The sequence below is a fragment of the Arachis ipaensis genome, chromosome B1 (genome assembly GCF_059453495.1).
Source record: "Arachis ipaensis isolate K30076 ecotype BB chromosome B1, ASM5945349v1, whole genome shotgun sequence".
Lineage (NCBI taxonomy): Eukaryota > Viridiplantae > Streptophyta > Magnoliopsida > Fabales > Fabaceae > Arachis > Arachis ipaensis.
In genome coordinates, this window is record NC_142436.1 from 15,309,194 (window position 1) to 15,324,782 (window position 15,589).

General features: G+C 35.2%; 2 protein-coding genes, 1 long non-coding RNA gene and 1 pseudogene across 9 annotated transcripts; 2 read left to right on the top strand and 2 right to left on the bottom strand.

The window, feature by feature from the left end:
- The first annotated feature begins 399 nt into the window (after positions 1–399).
- On the top strand, positions 400–4,242 carry LOC107625944 (imidazoleglycerol-phosphate dehydratase, chloroplastic). 5 transcript variants are annotated; one of them, XM_088501121.1, is made up of 10 exons: positions 400–846; positions 1,137–1,233; positions 1,319–1,608; positions 1,706–1,830; positions 2,071–2,175; positions 2,441–2,533; positions 2,969–3,043; positions 3,249–3,311; positions 3,617–3,726; positions 3,999–4,242. In XM_088501121.1, exons 3-10 carry the CDS (start codon positions 1,374–1,376, stop codon positions 4,024–4,026), a joined length of 834 nt encoding a protein of 277 aa, XP_088357247.1. In that variant the 5' UTR covers positions 400–846; positions 1,137–1,233; positions 1,319–1,373; the 3' UTR covers positions 4,027–4,242. The 5 variants fall into 5 exon arrangements, with proteins under 5 accessions (XP_088357247.1, XP_088357248.1, XP_088357249.1 ...); XM_088501122.1 differs by having other exon boundaries at positions 1,325–1,608; XM_016328692.3 differs by having other exon boundaries at positions 420–846; positions 1,140–1,233.
- Positions 4,243–4,629: 387 nt separating this feature from the next.
- Positions 4,630–5,592, bottom strand: LOC107625964 (photosystem II D1 precursor processing protein PSB27-H2, chloroplastic-like; annotated as a pseudogene). Its single transcript, XR_015902243.1, has 2 exons — positions 5,513–5,592; positions 4,630–5,426 (listed from the first exon to the last, which is right to left on the bottom strand). The product of XR_015902243.1 is annotated as a photosystem II D1 precursor processing protein PSB27-H2, chloroplastic-like (transcript).
- LOC148575802 (uncharacterized) lies at positions 5,052–5,628 on the top strand. The gene is made up of 2 exons (XR_015902244.1): positions 5,052–5,169; positions 5,274–5,628. It is a non-coding gene; the product is annotated as an uncharacterized LOC148575802 (long non-coding RNA).
- A 4,538-nt stretch (positions 5,629–10,166) lies between these two features.
- LOC107625936 (protein NUCLEAR FUSION DEFECTIVE 4) lies at positions 10,167–15,009 on the bottom strand. Of its 2 annotated transcripts, none has more exons than XM_088501125.1 (4): positions 14,983–15,009; positions 14,256–14,822; positions 11,482–12,413; positions 10,167–11,385 (listed from the first exon to the last, which is right to left on the bottom strand). In XM_088501125.1, the coding sequence occupies exons 2-4, from the start codon at positions 14,595–14,597 to the stop codon at positions 10,869–10,871; spliced, it is 1,791 nt and encodes a 596-aa protein (XP_088357251.1). In that variant the 5' UTR covers positions 14,598–14,822; positions 14,983–15,009; the 3' UTR covers positions 10,167–10,868. The 2 variants fall into 2 exon arrangements, with proteins under 2 accessions (XP_088357251.1, XP_088357250.1); XM_088501124.1 differs by lacking the exon at positions 14,983–15,009 and having other exon boundaries at positions 10,167–10,200; positions 10,293–11,385; positions 14,256–14,765.
- Between the last annotated feature and the right edge of the window lie 580 nt (positions 15,010–15,589).

A 15,589-nucleotide genomic window follows, 5' to 3' on the forward strand; every position in this document is an offset into this window, starting at 1 on the left:
AAAATAAATTCAATCCTAATGTGATTATCTAAACGCATAAGCTACAATTTCTAACTTCTTATAAACGCACGTTAAGTACTTAGGTTGGCGTTTAAAGAAAACAAAGCATCGAAATAAAAAGTGAAAGCATTTAATGCACTCAAACGTGCTCCTCTTCCTTCTAACACAAAACTAAACACACCCAAAGTTGTGAGAATCAGACAAATCCGGCCAGTCGGACCGGAAAACTGGTGACCCAGCACAAAATCAATCCGGGTAGATCAAAGGACCGAATAAAAAAAATCTGTAAAAACCAGTTTGACCAAGTCTGTTCTAGTAAAACCCGTCGAACCGGCCGGTTTTGGGAACCCGAACCGCTTCAGAATTTAGAAAAAAAACCTAGGCCTAGTTCAGTAACCCACCCCACCCCCATCTCTCTCACTCTCCCTCTCACTCTCACTCCCCACAGAGGGACAGCGTCGCCCCCTCCCCCAGCTCTCTCACTCTCACCTCGGTTCACCGCCATCGCCGCTCGCCTTCGTCGCCGCGCCTCTCGCCGAATTCACCGCATCGTGTGCTCTCGCCGGATCCACCGCAAGCTCGCGTCTCCTCCGCTCGTTGTCCCTCGCGTGCTCGTCGCCAGAGGTCTTGCTCCCTCTGTCTCGTATTCTGCTCGTCCCCCATCACTGCACCCAACGCCTGGTGTGCTCCACTGCTCGCGTCTTGCCTCTCTTCCTGCAGCTGTGCTTCCTGGTGAGTGCTCGCGTCTCGCCGTGCCGCGCTTCCGTCCCTCCCTCGCCTTTCTTCCGAGGGTGTTGGTGCCTGCACTGCACTGCTCGATTCTGCCGCTGCAACAACAGTCAACATGTAAGCTTTTTTGTTTCAGTTATTATAATATTCTATATTAATTTTTCATAGTTGATTCATTGATGTGATTTCTGTTAATTTTATTGTTGTTTCATTTATGAATCTGATTAGAATATGGCAGAGGTTGAACTTGAAATGTTGTTGTTAATTTTATTGTTGAATTAGTTTATGAGTTGCGCTATGAATATGCAGTGATTTTGTTGAGTGTTGAATTGGTTTATGAATTATTTGCTGATTATGAATGATTTTGTTGATTTTTGATTGTTCCCTGCGCTCCTCGTCGTCGGCAGCAGAGGCAGCAGGTCCTTGTGGGCTGGTCTTTGTTGTCGTCTTGTTGCCTCGAGCCACGCTGTCAGCTTCCCAGCTTCCTTTGCGCAACCCGATTTGGTGAGTTCCAACAAATTCCCCTATTCTTTCTGATTCAATTTGGTTGACGTAATTCATCACTGCACTCTGATTTTGTTGCTGAAAGTTGAAGTTGTGGCTGAAAGTTGAATGTGTCGGTGAAATTCGTTACTGAAATCTGAATGGAGCTGTTTGCACCTCCGTGTCTTCCAAAATGCCCTTCATCCCTGCTTCTCAAATCTAGGGTTAGGTATTTTCAGAGGACGCTGAACCCAACATCCCTACATTCCAAAGCTTCAATCTTTTCACTGAATCACCGCTGTCTCACCCGAATGGATCCTCCCATAAACCTTTCTTGTGCTGCTTTGGTGAGAGACAACAACTCTCCAGCTACATCAGCTTTGCCAGTTGACTCAGGTCAACGCAAAATCTCAAGCTTTCTTCCTTTTTGCTTTTTCTCTCATCAAGTAGTGGCTTTTCATTGAATTTGAATGTCTTAATTCATCATTTTCAGGTGCTAGAATAGGTGAGGTGAAAAGGGTCACTAAGGAGACTAATGTCTCGGTCAAAATAAACCTGGATGGTTGTGGAGTTGCTGATAGTAGTACTGGAATTCCCTTCCTTGATCATATGCTTGATGTTAGTAGTTTAAATTTATGTTTGCTTCATTGGTAGAATGTAATTTGAAATTTCAATTACTGGTCAAGCACACTTCTTGGTAGCTAACAACTTCAAGAACTGTTGATGAAGTTTTGTTCTAAATTTCATAGTTGATTTTGTCCATAAAAAGTTTGCTTCCTTCTAACTTGGAAATAAAAATCATGGCTGCTAAAGATGAGTCACAGAAACTAAACATGACTATGACTTGTGTATTTTCAGCAACTTGCTTCACATGGGCTGTTCGATGTACATGTCAAGGCTACAGGTGACACACATATTGATGATCATCACACTAACGAAGATGTTGCTCTTGCTATTGGAACGGTACTGCAAACACCAGCTATATGAACTGTGTTTTCATTTTTTTTGGTCTGTTCCTAGAAACTGTAACATGCTTCATTATATGATATTTTTCTTCATCTTTTCCTTGCACAATGCCGTCGAAATCATTGATGGCAACAGTATATATGTTAGTTCTCAGTTTCTTACCTTATAATAGTTAGGTTTATAATTATGCACTTTTTTTTAAATGATTTTTGCATTTAACTATCATGTTTAATCTAAGTGTTGTCTATTACTCCATCTTCAGGCTTTGCTACAGGCTCTTGGTGATAGGAAGGGTATTAATCGGTTTGGTGACTTCTCTGCTCCACTTGATGAAGCATTAATACACGTTTCACTGGTAATTTGCATACCACTTGCAGAAATGATCATTAAGCATTATTCGAAGTTTAAAATTTAAATATGTGAATAGGATTCATTATAGAACATGGTGATGTTAATCCATGTATCAATCCCATATAGTGGGACAACACTTAGTTGTTTCTTATTGTTAGGGGAGAAAGTGTGATTTTTTCTTTGCTTAGGCATATGATAATTGGAGTAGGTTTGGTATTACATTTGCAAATTAAACAATCCGAATTGTCATGCTGATTAATGTACATAAAAATAATTTGGACCATTGAAGTTCAGTTAGCTTTTGTATTGAGGCTCATGCGTTCTCAAGCAATAAATGCATACAAGGCTACTGAATTATGTTCCCATTTGTTGTAAGCTTATTGTCTCAAATAAATTTGTTCGTTCTAATACTTACATCCTTCTTCCTAACCTTGTCCAGGATTTATCTGGCCGGCCACATTTAGGTTATAATTTGGACATCCCTACCCAGAGGGTTGGGACATATGACACTCAGGTCTCACTTTCATTTGATTATTTCATCATTGAGCTTAGAATTTGCCCTTAGAATTTTATTGAATAAGTTTTAGACTGTTGAGCCCCTAATTTTTCCAGCATAGATGTTATTTTAATGGGACACTCTTATTGTATTTGCTGTTGGCTATACTTTTCCCTTTATATCTATTCTTCATTGATGAATACTCTTAGTATCCTGTATGTAGTTGGTGGAGCATTTCTTCCAGTCCTTGGTGAATACTTCTGGTATGACACTTCACATTCGGCAGGTATTGAGACATCAGCTCTTTGTCATTTTAATCAGCTATAGAAATTGCATTTGGAAGTATAATTCTGCATATTGTCACAGAAGTATAATTATTATAGATGTACTAGGCCTCTCAATTATTCCTTAGCTACATGGGTTAGAAAATATAGGTTCTTTTTGCCTCATGGCTCTTTCTATGGTCTTCATTTGTTGAATACATTTTCAAACTTAAGATTTCTCTGGTTTTATTCTTTTTCTAGTTAGTGTTCTTTTATTACAAGTCTAACAACCTGTTAACGGAATACATATGTATTCCTCTGTGAACAGCTTGCCGGAAAAAACTCCCATCATATTATTGAGGCAACCTTCAAAGCTTTTGCTAGGGCTCTTCGACAAGCAACAGAGTACGATCCACGTCGCCGTGGAACAATACCAAGGTCTGATAACTTTGAACTCGATTTTATTTTATAATGAAAATCTTATTTATCCGCTATATAACTCTGCTGGAATTTAGAGATCGTTACTTTCTGCCTCATTCTTTCATAAAATGATCATGCTCCTCTAAAGTGACAAAGAAAATTGGTAAAGTAGTGAATTAAAAATATGCTCTCAGTTCTCCGATCAATTGTACAGTTTTTTTTATCTGAATCAGAATATATCAAATTTACTTGTTAAATATGTTCATTGTGCATCCTTTTTATGTGTGCAGTTCAAAAGGAGTTTTGTCACGAAGTTAATTGGATTGAGCTACTACTAGATAAACGGACTTCCATAGTTCTTCACACACTTTCATCCACAATGAAGGTGCTTAGAATAGATGTCAGAGATGATAAGAGCCAGTACTGTTTGCCTGTACTTGTCATAAAAGTTACTGGCCTCTGTAAACCCATATTGTAGCACACATTTACTCTTGGATATAGAAATTAAATTATTCTTGTCTTGCTTTTTCTTAACCATTGCATTCAGCATACTCCTTTGTCTGTCGTGCTAGAGACTTGGTCTAGGCATAAGGGGGAAAAAAAAATGGGCATGAAATTGATTCCATTTTCCGCCCCCTACCTTAGTAACTGTAGATGTTAATCTTAACAAGGAACAATAAGAATCATCAGATATCTAAATAACACCCTCCTTATAAGGGTCTAAAATTAAAGTGACAATTTATATGCTAACTAATTATTTTCATGTAAAATTGATAGTTAAAAATGTTAGATAATTTTTTATACGTTTGACTATATTATCATTATCATCTAACTTTGACTATATCATCATTATCATCTAACTTTGACTATATCATCATTATCATCTAACGATTCTCAAAGTAAATATTATATACCATAAGGTGTCCTGGTTTGAAACAGTGTGATTTATTGAACGATGGTCTACAAAAATTCCTCAGTAATATTTAGGTTGTCCAATATCTCAGACTTAACCTCCTCTGGCAATGGTGCAGATGGCCCTGCCTTCGAGTAAAAACTCGCCAAAGATCTAATTGCCTTCTCCAGCATAACGTATGATTCCTGCAAGCAATCAACCCAAAACATGATAATATATTTGATAACGAGTAGTAATAGAATAACTTGTCTTTTGTGTAATAATTTGGGATGCATAATCTTATTAACGAAAGATCTACTTTTATACAAGAAAAATGAATCAATATAAACATTTTTCTTGTACAAAAGTAGATCTAAACAGAATGTACTTGAGAGTTGAAAGAAAGTATATAATTCTTGAACAACGATCTGCTTCCCCCTCCAACTCCCCAAATACTCTCTAATTGACTCTTTTGCTGTGTCTGCAGTTCTTCTAAATTTGGCAATGTCATCAGGTGGTTCATTCAAAGATTCACGCAGTGTTTTCACAACCTCTCTCGCTGACTTTAAGTAAGCCTTTGGCAACACCTTCCCTTTCTTTGTTTTCTCATTAGGATCAAATAATGATGTGATGGCCCCAACAATCCCCTTGTTATCATCATCCTCTTTGTCAGATGATTTCTCTTCTGCCCACACCATTGATGGAGATAAACCACACTGGCACGCCGTGGTAACCAATGAAGTACCAACATCGACTATAAGCTGCCTGCGACTCGACGAAGGTTCCGGAGGAGGCAGTGCAATATTAGATCTGGATTGCACTTTATCTGTTATATTGTAGAAGCTGTTAATAATAAATGAATGACCTATTGCTAGGTGCAATTATGTTGTTGAATTTTTAGCACATACATACCCACAAAATCAAAGGTTTTGATCCCATGAGCTGGTTTGAAACTTGTAATGGAACACGTTTGTTGCAAGGATAATTGCCATCCTCCTTTGTGAAAAAATCTAAGAAATGTTAAGCTACATCCACCAAATACACAAGCCCATAGTTATCAGAATCGAACCGATAATCAATCTGATCATATGACTAGGTTATTGGGTTACTGGTTTAACCGGTAGATTACTAATTGAACCGGTTGATCCAGTCATAATTAAAGATAAATATAAAATTACAAAAAATAAGCTTAAAAAGTTAAAATTAAAAATCCAAAAGCATGTCTTCACAAACACATTAATAAATTAAGTATCAATTCTTAAATATAACTAATGATACAAAAATAAAAAATAAACTAATCACTAGTATAAAATACTTTCTCAATTTAAATGAAAAGAACAAAATATAATATAATAAGTAAATCTAGTCCAAAGGTTAATCTCAAAATCGGCATCTATATCTTTATCCCACAAATTTGGAGCTTGACCAAATAGTGCCTATGTAAGAATCAAATCTATCAATACTAAGAATCAAATTTATTCTTAAAGCAACAAATTCAACTCATTGATAATTTTAACAACGAATTCACCTATGATAATTTTCATCCACCGAAAATTTAGCTCCAAGCCTCCAACGAATGATTTACAGCAACAAAAGAATTAGCTAGATGATTATTTCAGTAAGTCAGTAACAAATTCAATGTTCGGTGATGATACTCAGCAACAATTCAACTCAGTGATGATTTTCATTAACCAAAAAATTAGCTCATTGATATTTTCAGCAATAAATTCAACTTACAGCAACAAATTCAAGTTACAGCACAAATTCAACAAATCCTACTTCATTCATGATTTACAGCAACATTTAGTTCAGCAACAAGGCAAATTAATTGATTAGCAATTCAACATCTCAAAATACAGGGAGAAGGGAAATCTGGAAAAGACAGATCAGGGGAAGCGATGCCGCAGGGACTCACCAACGGTCCACGGCCACTCGGCAACGGCTAGGACCCAAAACCAGAAAACGACTAGCGACGGAAGGCGACGAAGCAAGCCACGACCCCACGACGGTCCACGGCGACGGCGAGGACCCGAAACCAGAAGACGACGAGCGACCCCACGGAAGGCGACGAAGCAATGACGACCCCACGAGTTGCTTCTGTCGCCGGCGACTAGGAGCTCAGGGAAGGCCGCAAGAAGTTGAGACGCCGGCGAGTGTGACTGAGACGAGACTCTAGTGGGCTAGTGGCAGTGGGAGAGAAGAGAGAGTTTGAGAATGAGAGTGACGTTCCTTGAGAGTCTGAGGGTGAGGATGAAGGTGAGGGTGAGAGTGAGGTGAGGGAGAAGAGTTAGGGTCATACAAACCGGCCGAGTCACCAGTTTACTGAAAACCGAACGGGTCGACCTGGTTTTTGGCGGATCTGATGCTTAAACGGTTCACAAGCGGTTCAGTCCGACTAAATGACCGAGTTTTTCTTTTGAACCGACTGAGTCGAACCGGGCTTAATAACCATGCTTCTCTTGAAGTCAATCAGATGTAAAGGAAGAATGAAACAATGGTGAGTGCCTGAGTGGTGAAAACCGAAAAGTGAAAAGGTAAAATTTGTTACTAAGAAAAGGTTTGGGTACGTTTTGTAAATATATGAGGTAATTACCATTTTGACATTGATGTTTGGATAAGCCATCTGATCTGGTTAGATGAAATAAAAAAAATAAAATCAAATCCGATTAACAAATCTTGGATATTCTGATTTTTTTTTTTTATTTTATCTCGGGTGCGCAATACCCTAGATATATGTATATTTATGCATATGTAATATATTAGGGTGTATCTAAGATATTTGATTTTTGAATTCTGTTAGATAGACAATGGGTGCGAACAATATGAATAATGGACGTACTTCCAAGTTCAATAACCATGAAAAAATATCTCAATCTAATTTCACTTTTTTTTTTTTTTTTTCGTTATCTATTTTCATCCACACCAAATCTTAAACCATATTTTCACCGTAGTCTCCCACCGTTACCTCCTCTAAAATGCCGTCCACCATCGCCGGTCAAGAAGCTGCGGTACGCTGCCATCACCACCTCGCCCAGAATGGAGACACCGTTTCGTCTTTCCTCCACGTTGCACCGTTGCCTCTCCTCCACACCACACCGTCGCATCTCCACCTCTCCCGAAGCCTGCGAAGTGCCATCGCTACCTCTTTCCTTGTTCCCCACAGTGGCACTGTGCGTCTGTTCCTAACAGCCGCGCGTTCCTTACGAGTGAGAAGGCTGCCCATCGCCCCACTGTTCCCCTACAATGCGCATTCCTGCCGAGGAAGAAGGCCGCCCGTCGCATAGCCGCACTGCGACGCCGCATCATCCCGTCTCTATTTCATCCTCCTCTTTTCGTCGCATCATCCCGTCTCTACTTCGTCCTCCTCTTTTGTTGTATATTTCTTTTTTTTTAATTTTTATAGTTGGATGTTTCTTTAATTTAGATGTATGTTTTTTTTATATAAATATTTTTTTATTTTCAGATGTATTAGATGTTTTTTTATTTTAGGTGAAAGAGTAAAGTATCGATTTTGTCCCCAACGTTTGGGGTAAGTCTTATTTGTGTCCCTAACGTTTAAATCGTCCTATTTGTATTCCTAACGTTTATAAAAGTGATTCAATGTTATCCTACTATCAATTATACTAACATATCAGATTATATTTTTCAATTATTCATACTTGGATGTATTCATTCTCAATTAGGTCTCACTTAGATGTGTTCGATTTTAATATTATACCCATTATTTGTGTTTAGATTCAATTATGCCCCTAGAAAAGTGAATTATGTGAATGTTGTAAGAATTAGTTTCAACTTTTGATGAACTATTTTTGGGAGTGAATCATCGATTCTATCCCAGACATTTGTATTCTAACTCCAAGAAGAGATTTTTAAAACTCAAACTAAAGTGCTAATGATGTATAATTGACCGCAGGATAACATTGAATCACTTTTACAAACGTTAGGGATACAAATAGGACGATTTAAACGTTAGGGACACAAATAGGATTTACCTCAAACGTTGGGGACAAAAACGATACTTTACTCTAGGTGAAAATTAGGGTGGAAATGCGACGAACGAAGCGACTGCGGTCTTTGGGGAGAGGGTGGCGGCGTGGCGCGATATGAAGGACTTGGAAAAGAGATTAGAGTTTTGTAGGGTTTTCTTTCTTCCATGAGTGAAATGAAAATGAAATTAGGGTTTAAATAATTTTAATTAATTAAAAATCTAATTTTTTAAATTAATTTAATATTTTTAATCTGTTGTTTATGTTGTTCAAAATGAATGTTATTCTCTTATACTTTGCCGATTAGAATAAAATGGTAGACTGCACCCATTATAAAAAGCAAAACAAAAAAAATAGTTTACTCATCGGCTACTTCACTATATATGTGTGCGTGTCAGTTTATTCTCTCAGAACTTAATTTCTCTCACCGTGATAATAACAAAATTAAAATAAAATATAAAAATAAAATAAAATCGGTAAAAAAAAAATCACATTAGTAATTAAGTTTCCAACATCTAATTAGGTTACTTAAGACTGAAAATGAGACGAACTGAGTCAAGTCTGGTTAAATTAAAAAAATTATTGGTATCTAAAAAATTTGTGCTTAATTTATTTAAAAAGTAAGGAATGAAAAGATAGATCCCATCTTTTATATTTATGTTATATAGTTGAAAAATTAGGTATAATAAAAAAGATTTAAACTCAAATTTATCTCACAAGTCACAACTCAACTTATTAATAATTAAGTCTATTTTTTGTAAAGTTTAAATTTAGACTCACCAAAAATTTACAAACTCATAATATGAACATAATTGATAATTCTATATATAAAAATTATAACTTAATATATATTATTTATCTATCAATTATAATTTATGTTTTTTATTATAATTATATACGAAAATTATATATGTGAATGGGTTTAAATTATCTATAATATTATAAATTAAAAATATAAAATACATAATATATGTATTAATGTAAATAATTATAATAAATAATATATAAACAATTTAGGCTCACGAGTTGACTTAGTTGCAGTGAGTTGTTTGTTCAACTTTCTGTCATCTTTTTCTCTTTGTTAAAAAATAGAAAAAAAAGATAATAAAACCTCTAACTATGGCTTTATAACATACGCTTCCTTAGTTAATGCAATTTAAGATTTTCACACAACCCACATTTTGAACAAAATATCAACCTCTGCAAAGATAGGATTTGATTATTAAATTCATTTATTGATGAATCATTGCAAAATAATTGAGACTGGGAATAGGTCCTAATCCTAGACAAAAAATAATTATATTATCAGACTACCTTTTCTGTGTTAACAAAAAAAACGTGTTCATGAAACAAACATTAAATTGTTGACTTAATGCATATCCATTATTAACACAGATCACGTGCCCTGATTCGGGTTGATCTTTTGCCTAGTCATATAAGCTATTTTGGCCATAAATTAATAAGGGATGTATATAAATTATAAACAATGATTCACTCCTTAGAAAATATAAATTCAAAAAATTAAAAAAGGAGCAAATATTTTGCAACCATGCTTCATCAGCTATAGCACACGCACATCCTCAGCAGAACCACTTGCACATAATATTTAGTTTTCTAAGCAACAAATTTAAGCCAATCAAACATTAGCTTCAAAAAGGAAAAACATACAAGTATACAACTCAAATAATGAGAAAAAGAATACTCACAAGTCACAACTATGGTATTCGGCCAAACATGGCTTTCCTGTTGTTAAACTCTCTCTTCTTTGGTATCCACCCTCAGACACCTTCTGTAAATAAATACTGAAACAGGCAGTCCGAACTCCGATTTTTTTTTCTTTGCGTAAAATATATATTTTTATTCATGAAATTTGTCAAAAATTTTAAAAATATCTATAAATTTTATTTTATTTTAATTTTATCTTTGAAATTTTTATTTATATCAAATATATCCATGATAGCTAAATTTTTAAAAAATTTAAGACTAATCCAATAATAATGCATGACAACTATGTCCAATTTATTTGTGTTGAAGATTGTTTTTGTAAAATTATTGTTGAATTGATCCTAATTTTTAAAAAAAATTAGCTATCAGAATATATTTGATGCAATTTAAAAATTTTTAAGACAAAATTAAAAGAAAATAAAACTTAATAATATTTTAAAAATTTTTTAACAAACTTCAAAGAAAAAACAAATACACTTTACTTTTTTTTTTTTTTTTTTGTCTGAAAGCAAGAAATCAACACAAAAAAGTGGAGCTTATTACAAGAAAACTCTGATTTATCGGAGGTTGCGGGAAGAAGATTTTCCATATAGGTTTGCATAAACGATCCTTGTTCGGAACACAAGAATCATGCATAAGATTGCTGCAACGATGCAGAGTCCAGACATGATCATGGAAGTTATGAAAAAGCATATGGAGCCATTACACGTTAGTGGCTTGCCATCATTAAGCGCACGCGCCATGACCGATCCTAAATTTGGAAAATGATGATCTCCTTGAGCTTGCTGTTCTGCCTCATAATCATAGATTCTGCTTGCTATAAGACTTGAGAAGACAAGCGTTCCTGCAGGGTTTGCTAGAGTGATGAAATTGTACAATGCACCAAAGTTTCTCAATCCGAACAATTCAGAGGCAGTGGCCGGAACAATCGCCCAATGAGCTCCATAACCAAGTCCAATCAGTAGAGTGCTGATATACATTGACCCCGGCCATCCCATCGCAATGAAAAGATGGCCGACGGTCATAATAAGTTGAAATACAGCTAGTGCAGCTGGTCTTGGATAGACATGATCTCTGTTCAAGCATATATACAAAACGGAATTCAAACAACAAATTAAAATTCTTGATAGGGACATTAAATAGTTTGATCAGTGTAAAACCTGTTTGTACCTTACAACAAGCTCAGATATGTAGCCGCCTCCGACACGGCCGAGGAAGTTCCAAATACTGATGAGTGAGACAAAGATATGTGTATTGTCATATCCAAGAGACTGACTCATCTGACCAAGATTGTCGATTACAGTCAAGCCGGATCCCGAGCCCATGATCATGGAAATGAAAAGAAGCCAAAAATCTGCCTTAATCAAAGCTTGTCTCAAAGTAAAATCCTCCCCTCTGTGTGGTCCTCTCCTCCTCTTGACTCTCACTGCTCCTTCAGCAGCTGCTTGGAGTAGCTTTGATTGCAATTGCGCGATACGCTTTCGCCGCTCTGATGCAGGAAGCAAGTCCACTTCCTTAGGCTTCTCGTCTTCCAGCTCACTTAATAGCACTTCCTCGGATTCCTGTGGTGACTTTCCTAGATCTTTACTCTCTGGTTCTGGAAGCAGTGCCTCTTCCTCTGGAGATTTTTGCTCCGGACCGAAAACTAATGCGATAGGAATGATGAATGGAACAAAGAGAATCAAGAACAGGATGATTGTGAAAATCATGATTACAGGACTGCTCACATAAACTAGATCTTGGACAACCATGACTCCCATCAAATAAGCAGCCAATAGGAGGCACACTCCATAGACAAATGTGAAGCTTTTGCCGTCCGTCGGACGCACTTGTTTGTGACCTCCTACAGGTCTAACAATGAACATTAGACCTACTCCTACCAATGCTGGACCAACAGCAACCATAAATACCAATGATGCATGATCAGGGGAATGGATCACTGCATATATTTGTGTCAAGATTGCACCACTCAGTCCTGCAAAGCCCTTCAGAATTCCGACCACTGGACCCCGGCTTTTGGGGAAGTTTTGCACACAAGATACTAGAGAAACTGTGTTGAAGTAGGTTTCACCATTTGTTCCAATAAATATGAGAACACAAATCTGCATAGAAATAACAACTAATCATCTTATTTGGGTTATCTGATAAATAAAACAACTGAAAAAATATCTCTATGTAGTAAAGTTGTATACGCTTATGTTCTTTATATTATACAACATTTTGAAAGATTAACAGCATACAAATGAGTTTGTGCGTCAAGAGAAAAAAAAACCTTTATTGAACTGGAACAAACAAAATCCAAGCCTCTGTTTGACAGTATCAATCTTACCTTTATTATGCTCACAAAATGAAGAGCCAGTTTTTCAGTTGTAAGTTTTCTAATAAACCACCAAACTTAATGTTCCCATTACTAGCAGGATTCAATACTAATGTATATATTGACCATAAGTTACCAGAAAGCTGGAATGGGGATGTTTAAGTGACTCGTTTTCGGTATACAATTCACTACTTTTAGTAACTAAATTATAAGTATTCAAATTTCAGCTACTGCCACTTGCCCAACTTAAATTTTATGCAAGGTAACTTTTAAGCTTGTTCCCATGTTTGATCTCTATTTATTAATGATCTAAAGAAATCTTGGGCAATAGTTATGTCGAACTTAATGAAGATTGATGCATATGTATTTCTATTTTCTAATTTTGAGTACTCTAATGAACAGCAGCAATTTAAAGCCGTAGTACAAACATCTGAAGGTAGATCTGTTGTTATAAATATTGACCGATGTTTGTCATCATGTGTCACGTGCTCACATGTGAGACACAAGATACTTGACAGCTACAAGGAAAGAAATGATTATAAAATAGAGTCCGTTCAGCACAGATGCAACACCAAGACTCATGAGTTGCAAAATATTGGGTTAGTAGTTTAATCACCACATTTTTCACATCATACATCCCTTTCAATGTTTTAAATGCAAGTTGCAACTTGTAACCAATCATGCTTGCACAATAATGCTTTACACCCAAATTTAAAATCATGCATTGACTACAAGGTGACCACTCACAAGCGAAATTAATAGTTCAGAATCGTTCTTATTTAATCAAACATGTCATTCAACTGTTTTTAACTATTAATTTTAACAGACTTCATGTGAGTTTCCACCTTACTACAAAGCCAAATATAAAAAAAAATGAGGAAAAAAGAGAATGTAATGTCTAGTGTCTAGTATTACACAAAGGAGAAGAAGGAAAAAAAAAAGAGAAGAGAAGAATATATAAAACAATGAAGAAAAATTCCCAGGCCTTTCATGAGGCAAAAAGATGGAATATTCATTCAATAGGTTATGAGGTGTAAAGAGCAATCATAGACTTTGATTCCAGAATAGTCTAGAACCATCATCACCTTTACGATTAAAGTCCTTCCTTTTAAGATTGAAGAAACAGTATAGAACTTTACTCCAGACCATCCATGTCATAAAGTTTCATTTATGAAAAAAGTTGAATTTTAATAAGTGAAATGATACGATGACTCATACTAGTACCAATTTAACAAGAAAAAAAAAAAAAAGATAAATGGAACAAGAAACTGAAAAACTAAACATCACTCAATAAAACAAGATGGTTTCAATCAAAACCAAATCCAGTGGTTCAGATAATCTCAGTCCAAAAAACAAAAAATACTGATAGGTACTAAAAAAAGGAGATATATATAAGAAAAGAACAAATTTGAAGAATTTATCAGTATTTGACGACCAACTAATTTGATGATTGATCAAAACAAAAATCAAGAGAAAGACACCATGGTATTATGATTGACAGTAACATCACGAAATCAAACCAAACCAGAAAAAGTCAAACTAGTAGAAATGAAATTAGCTACTTGATGATCCAAAATCCAAAGGTGAAGAAGAAGAAAATAGATCGAAAGGGAAAGAAAAGACTCACAGCCCATAAGGGAAGAGTTGGAACTCTAGCAGTAACAATCAACCAAACCCAACCATAGCCAATAAGATTGAGAAGAGCACCAACTAGTAGAGAAGCCCAAAGGGGCAAGATCTCACAGAGGATTCCAGTTACAAAGCCAACGGAATCACCAAGGTCCTTAGCCACACCAACCATGGCAAGTTGCTTCTGGTTGTAGCTTAAGGACTCTTTGATCACTGGTGATATGCTCCCAAACAAGTACCCAATCCCTGCCCATGATTGTAACCACATTGCAGCCACAAACACCAGCCATCTGCTTCTGTATAAACTCACAAGCTTCTCCTTGAATTGACCCATCATCATCACTCACAAAAAGGTGTGTTTTTTGTTTTTCTTTGATGAGATGAACACCCTTCTTGTGCTTCAGGCTGCTGCGGCAGGAGACTTAAAAAGAGATATTATTAGGAGCAGACACAGATAGCGACAAAGTTGGTGTGAGTAAGTGGTGATAGAGTTTTCAAAATGTCAAGTGGGGGAGAGTCGAGTTTAACTTTAACAAGCTTAATAACCGGGTGTAATGTACCGACTCTATTTCTATAAGATAAAGATTAGAGAGTCAGTATTTTTATTAAAATTTATTCAGCATTTAATCATAAAAAAAAAAATGTATGTTATTAGATAAAATTTTATTAAAAATATTAATAATTAATTAATAATTATAAATTATAAAATTTATTAATTCCCTAACAGTTTTCTTTTGATAATACTGTATAGTGTATAGCAGTGTCACTGTGTCAGATAGATAAGTATTTAATAGGAAGTTTGGAATACATGTGGATTGTATTTTTATTAATAAAAAAAATTATTTCTTTATAATATGTCTTTTGCAGATTGATAATATGTCTCATGAAGATCGTATTTTTTAAATAAAAATATTTTATTTACAATACATTTTGATGAATTATTTGTGTCAGAGACGTCTCTATAAATTTATTAAATACTAAATCACTCAATATTAATTAATTTACTAACACTAAAATAATATATAAAAAAATATATCGTGATATACGAATAGAAAATATGTATGCAGCTATAATATGTAAATATTCTTAGAATTATTTAAAAATGATTGTAATTACTTTAATCTTAATTTTTTGCAATTCTTTCTATATATCAAATTAATTATAGAAGAAAAATATAGAAATACTAAAAAATAGATGTATGATATAATTATATAATACATATAATAAAAATTTATACATAAATAAAAGAACATACAATATATAGATTAATATGTTTTGTATATAACTAAGCACTATAGAAATAAAACAATAAATTTTAAAACACATCAATAT

Coding starts and splice junctions, on each gene's coding strand:
- LOC107625936 (XM_088501125.1), bottom strand. CDS start 14,597: ATGATGATGGGTCAATTCAAGGAGAAGCTTGTGAGTTTATACAGAAGC. Junction 12,414..14,255: donor CAACTCTTCCCTTATGGGCT/GTGAGTCTTTTC, acceptor ATTTCTATGCAG/ATTTGTGTTCTCATATTTAT. Junction 11,386..11,481: donor ATATCTGAGCTTGTTGTAAG/GTACAAACAGGT, acceptor ATGCTTGAACAG/AGATCATGTCTATCCAAGAC.
- LOC107625944 (XM_088501121.1), top strand. CDS start 1,374: ATGGAGCTGTTTGCACCTCCGTGTCTTCCAAAATGCCCTTCATCCCTG. Junction 1,831..2,070: donor TCCTTGATCATATGCTTGAT/GTTAGTAGTTTA, acceptor GTGTATTTTCAG/CAACTTGCTTCACATGGGCT. Junction 2,534..2,968: donor CATTAATACACGTTTCACTG/GTAATTTGCATA, acceptor AACCTTGTCCAG/GATTTATCTGGCCGGCCACA.